At 43.7% G+C, this 6,142-nt stretch overlaps 1 protein-coding gene across 1 annotated transcript; it reads left to right on the top strand.

Moving 5' to 3' along the window:
* The first annotated feature begins 1,067 nt into the window (after positions 1–1,067).
* ALG11 (ALG11 alpha-1,2-mannosyltransferase) lies at positions 1,068–5,864 on the top strand. Its single transcript, XM_029086283.1, has 3 exons — positions 1,068–1,319; positions 2,045–2,976; positions 5,467–5,864. The coding sequence occupies exons 2-3, from the start codon at positions 2,058–2,060 to the stop codon at positions 5,736–5,738; spliced, it is 1,191 nt and encodes a 396-aa protein (XP_028942116.1). The 5' UTR covers positions 1,068–1,319; positions 2,045–2,057; the 3' UTR covers positions 5,739–5,864.
* Positions 5,865–6,142: the final 278 nt, after the last annotated feature.

Genomic DNA, 6,142 nt, shown 5'->3' with positions numbered 1-6,142 from the left:
GGGCATAGTGTCCCGATCCGATGTCGGGATCATTTAAATGTCCCGATCTGATTGATGTCGGGGAAGGTTTCGATACGATCCCAAGAGCGAGATTAAGACACAAACGAGGTCACATGCCGTACTGCCAGAACATCTTTTATTACAAAAAGAAGAGTAATGAAGATAATAGCAATAGGACAGGATGGAACGAAAGATGGGAAATCAAGCAAGGAGTCGGGATAGGGCAGCAGGAATTTTTTTTAAAGATGGGAAATCAAGCAAGGAGTCGGGATAGGGAAGCAGGAATAGTCACCACCACGGGTCCAGCGGCGAGGTGACGGTGAGGGGTGGGCAAGGAGGTCTCAGTTGCTTGTTCCAGCGGTGATGCGGCGTGGCGAGGTGCGGTGCGGTCAGGCGGTCATCCTCTCTGTCTCTCTCCTGTCTCTGTCACCTCTCCTATCGGTGTCCTGACCCCGTTTGCCCGTGCCGGTCCTCCTTAAATACCCCTTCAAGGGCTGTAGTTTCCATAGCAATGGCACGTCTCTTCGTGCCCCCCCAGAACTTGGGGCAGGGGCACGTCCGGGTAGAACACCCCTGTGGGCAGGACGCATTCACACAGCGGGGTTCCCAGAAACCGGTGGTCTTGTGACCGTCCTTGCAAGCAATCTTTGAGACGAGTCTATAGTGCAGTTCCTCACACATAGCAACCTTTATATAGCACATGGACACAGATACAGATACATGGCATGAATAAACAATAATAAATGTTTGTGAGATAACAGTACAAAAAAAAATCTTTGGCTAAACAATACACAATAGTGATTTTTTCCATAATTGTTGCAATGATACACAGATACTGTGTAATTTCCTGTGTGATCTCATTTAGGTTCCTGCTCTGGCAGGGGGATTGGACTAGATGATCTTTCGAGGTCCCTTCCAATCCCTGACATTCTGTGATTCTGTGATACTGATGATTTCTGTGGTTAGAACAACTCAAGAGATTGTTGAACTCCCTGTAGCTCTACCCATAAGCCCTTCTCTCTCAGTTTCATACGTAATATTTCTTTAAAGCACTGTTATATTGTGAAATTTCCGGCTTGTTTCAGGTTGCTGTGCTCACTGTTAATCCCTGCGTTATTTCTAAGTGGAATTTTGTGTGTCTGCCTGGTGGTGCTACTGTGGGGGATACGGCTCTGGATACAGCAAAGGAAAAACCAGCTGACCTCAGCGGGGACAGATGGGAAGCGGCCACTGCTGGTTGCCTTTTTTCACCCGTACTGCAATGCAGGTGGCGGAGGGGAGAGAGTCTTGTGGTGTGCCGTAAGAGCGCTCCAGAAAAAGTAAGCGTGCGTGTTTATCAAATACCTGTTTCATTCCCAGCGACAGGTGGTATTATTTATGCACATTTTGGTATTTTACATATTCAGATAGGTATCATTAATCCCCTGGCCCTACATTTTTTTTTAAATCTGAGTTTCACCTGGTTGCACTGTTCCACTTCATCCCTTTACCCAGATTTTGCTCTTTCCTGCTGTGGCATCTCCCACTTCTTTCTTTCCATGGGAGAACCCCTCCTCCCTCATTTTTCCACTACTGGTGTGGAACTTTATATAGGCATAACCCTTCAGGAGATGACTGATAATCTGGGTACTTGCCTCTTGGTGCAGGAGGCAAAACAAGTTAATACCTAAAGTGGATTTAGCATTGGCATATCCACTGGCTTGGACAGGCTTTTGCGTTTTACTCATGCTGTGCACTAGACAGACATCTCCTGATGTAGGGCAAGGTGTTCTTGTGTCTGTAGGGTAATACTGAACTCCTTTTATGTAATAAAATAATAATAATAATAATATTAATAATAAAATATTCCCTGAGTCCTCAGCCATGTGTTTTTCTGCAGATCAGAAAAAAATGTAGAAGGAAAAGTATAATTTAGTTAAAATCATTTCAGAGCTAGGCTAGACATTTAAGTTCAGCTAGGCCATACTTTTTGAATGGATAATATTTTAGTTTCATGTTAAAAAATACGAATGATGTATGAAATTCTTTTTCTTTACTCCTGCAGGTACAGAAATGTCATGTGTGTTGTTTACACTGGTGATAGAGATGCCACTGGAGAAGAAATAGTGGAAGGCGCTTTCAGAAGATTCAATATTAAATTAATTCATCCTGTGAAGTTTGTATTTCTAGAAAAACGCTACCTTGTGGAAGCTTCTCTTTACCCTCACTTCACTTTGCTGGGACAAAGTTTAGGTTCAGTGTTTCTGGGATGGGAAGCTCTTCTGAAGTGTGTTCCCGATATTTATATTGACTCAATGGGTTACGCCTTCACGCTTCCCCTCTTCAAATATTTAGGAGGGTGCCGCATTGGCTGCTATGTCCATTATCCCACTGTCAGCACCGACATGCTTTCTGTCGTGAGGAACCAGGATACCAGGTTTAACAACGCAACCTTCATCACAGACAGTCCTCTTTTCAGCAAATTTAAACTTGTCTACTACTACTTCTTTGCTTTCATGTACGGATTGGTTGGTTCCTGCAGTGATGTGATTATGGTTAATTCTTCTTGGACGCTAAATCACATCCTTTCCCTCTGGAGAGCTGGGGCTTGCACTAGCGTTGTGTATCCGCCCTGCGATGTTCAGGCCTTCCTGGATATTCCGCTGGAAGAGGAAAAGAGCACCACTGAATATTCCATTGTTTCCATCAGCCAGTTCAGGCCTGAAAAAGATCATCCCTTGCAAATCAGAGCCTTTGCTAAGCTGCTGAAAGAGAGGAGGCTGGGGCAGCAGCCATCAGTGAAGCTTATCTTAATTGGAGGCTGTCGTAACCAGCAAGACGAGGAGCGTGTAAATAACCTGAAACGTCTCTGTGAAGAGCTGGGAGTTAGTAACAGTGTGACCTTCAGAGTAAACATTCCCTTTGAGCAGCTAAAGAGACACCTGGCTGAGGCCACCATCGGCCTGCACACCATGTGGAACGAGCACTTTGGGATCGGTCAGTATCCTTCCTCACTGTCCAGCCATTTGTCCCGCATGGCAACACAGGTGGGGAGGGCTTCAGCTGATGGTTAAGGCTCCTCAGTGTAGGTGTCTGAGCATAGAGGCCTGCCTGCCAAACAGGTGTCCAACTCCCGTTCTCCTCGGAGGCAGTGGAGCTGAGCTGGAGCCTGCAGGACCAATTCAGGTGACGAACCACTAGGTGCTACTGTAGTGCAAGCTGAAGCACTGTAGATGTAGACTGTTAAATTATGGGCATCCTCTAGTCACAGAATCACAGAATGTCAGGGATTGGAAGGGACCTCGAAAGATCATCTAGTCCAATCCCCCTGCCAGAGCAGGAACCTAAATGAGATCACACAGGAAGGCGTCCAGGCGGGTTTTGAATGTCTCCAGAGAAGGAGACTCCACAACCTCCCTGAGCAGCCTGTTCCAGTGCTCCGTCACCTCACAGTAAAGAAGTTCCTTCTGAAATTTAAGCAGAACCTCCTGTGTTCCAGCTTACACCCATTGCCCCTTGTCCTACCATTGGACATCACTGAGAAGAGCCTGGCTCCATCCTCATGACATTCGCCCTGTACATATTTATAAACATTAATGAGGTCTCCCCTCAGTCTCCTCCAAGCTGAAGAGACCCAGCTCCCTAGTCACCTAAACAGAGCTAGTCCCATCTGTGCTGCCCAAGATGTGCTGCCCAGCCTCCAGCTGTTGCTCTGCAACGTCACGGGTCACCCCAAGGTCCTGTGTTATGTTTGTCAGCCTTACACAGATGGCCTCCATACCCAACAGAGCCTCAAAAGGCAGCAGGTTCTGTTCCAGCACTTGGTTGGCTCCACTGACTGCAAGGGGAGCTTAGACACGGTTCAGCTGTAGACGTCCATGTGGAGAGATTTTGATCGTGTCTCACCTGCCATTTGAAATGTCTGTTATATGTCACGGGGCTCTAGCTGCTGTTTCAGAGGTGTGAGTCTCCCACAGATCCTGTCTCTTATTTGTAAGCCCCATGTGGGTACCACCAGGTACCCTTGGTCATCTCATTGCACTTAAGGCTGAGGCAATTACATCAAGTGCTTAAATCGGTCGCTGTAGCACGGAGCAGAACGTCACAGAGGAGCTCAGACCTGGTTCACAGTGTGCTGTCATACAGAAGTCAGGTATCGGGCTCAGCTGGTCGGGATTAGTTGAGTCCTGACCTTGAAAGGGGACCTAGCATTGCCCACCTGCCATGAATCCACAGCAGGGTAAGTTAGCCACCAAGCAGATGGGTGCTGTACTTGGCTATAACGTGACTAAACTGCAGTTAATGCCATCAGACTTTGTTAGAATACAAGTTAAGTATCAGGAGGAGCATTTTGTAGGAACTTGGTATAAAAAAACTTACTCTGAAGCATCTCCCAGAAGCAACTGCTACAACATGGAAATAATGGTTTCTCATATTTTTTCCCCTACAAAACAGTTTAAGTAAATTTTTAAAAGTGATACAATGATGCTATGATTTGGAATTTCATTATGATTTCACCTTCTTCTCCAATGGCTTTTTACCTGAAAAAAACACATTGCAAAACTTTGGAGAATTATTTATAGTTGGCAGTTTTTGAACTAGGAAAACTTTTTAAAAATCAAACCAGAACTGAGAAGAATCGGCAATTAAAGTGGTTTCTGAGGTCTGTTCTGGAACCACAGAGGAGAACTGAAGTTGATATATACAGTATGTGCTATTCCTATGCCACAGCTTTTGGCTGAGGAAAGCTTACTATCAAATTCCCATTTCATTAAAACTTCCTCCATCAAAAATACAGATGTAGTGGTAATTTTTACTAGTTTTTGTCTTGCTGAGTTGACAAAAGACATAAAGATTTGTTAATCTGCAAAATACTGAGCTTCTGAATATCATCTGATTGAAATGTGCCTCGTCAGCTTTTCTCTCAGTGTCTTTATCAGTGTTAAAAACCTTCATGAGAAAATGAATAGTTAGGCTCAGCTCTAATGTTTTATTATTTTTTGCAGCTGCCACCGTACCGTAAAAGCGGTGTTGCAGTGTTCTGCCACAGAGCACAGCGGAACAGAACTGTTGTGTTCTGTTACAGAGCAGAACAGAACCGTGCAGTGTCCTGTCACAGAGCTACCTTCCATGTTTATCTTTACATTTGTTTCGATATCTGACTTTGTTTTCACTGTATATACTGGCAATGTAATGTATCTCAGGTAAATCAAATATGTTACAAGAACCACAACTTTAGCCAATTATATCCAATTTCTAATTTCAATTTTATGTGTTTAAGGGAAACTGTCACCTCAGTCCTAAGGACTGGAAACCTTAAATTTGTTTTTCTTATGAGACCTTTTACTCTGTATTTTTCAAACTGATCTAGAACAGAGATCTCTAGTAACTTACAATTCTGTGTGAATTTTACTGCAGTTTTAACTTCCAGAAAGCCGAAGTACGTGATGTGCACATTCATATCAGCATGTTTTGTATCTCTTACAGGAGTAGTTGAATGCATGGCAGCCGGCACAGTTATCCTGGCTCACAATTCTGGAGGCCCCAAATTAGATATTGTGGTACCCTATGAAGGACATGCTACAGGCTTCCTAGCAGAAAACGAGGACAAGTATGCCGAGACGATGGCTTACATCCTCTCTTTGTCTCCAGAGGAAAGGTTAGAGATCAGAGAAAACGCTCGTCGCTCTGTGCACAGGTTTTCGGACCAGCACTTTGAAGATACATTCCTGTTATCTGTGGAGCCATTATTTAAATAAATGTTTATGAATAAAAATGTATATGAATAAAATTAACTTTTTATATTTGACTGTGTCACCTGTAAATATATATAATCTATGATCCCTTGGTCCCATTCAATAAAGAGATTTTCTTTTTTTCTTTCTGTTAGGGTATGTGGTTTATGTAATAGAGATTTTTTTATTGGGAAAGAAACACTCCTGATAATTTTCTGTGTTGACTACATGATAAGTGCAGTGCACTGCAAAACCCTCTGGATTCACAGAACCATCATATTTCCTTGGTAACAGAACTACATCTGGAAGTTCTTTTATTTATTGACACCTCCACCCATTTCATGGCTCTTCACCCAGTCACACTTTTTAAAATCAGCGCTTTTATTTGATAGCTTGTGTACCCAGAAGACTTTTTTCCAGAATCTGTA

The sequence above is a fragment of the Antrostomus carolinensis genome, unplaced genomic scaffold (assembly GCF_000700745.2).
Source record: "Antrostomus carolinensis isolate BGI_N321 unplaced genomic scaffold, ASM70074v2 scaffold31538, whole genome shotgun sequence".
Lineage (NCBI taxonomy): Eukaryota > Metazoa > Chordata > Aves > Caprimulgiformes > Caprimulgidae > Antrostomus > Antrostomus carolinensis.
This window is presented reverse-complemented; position numbering and strand designations above follow the sequence as displayed.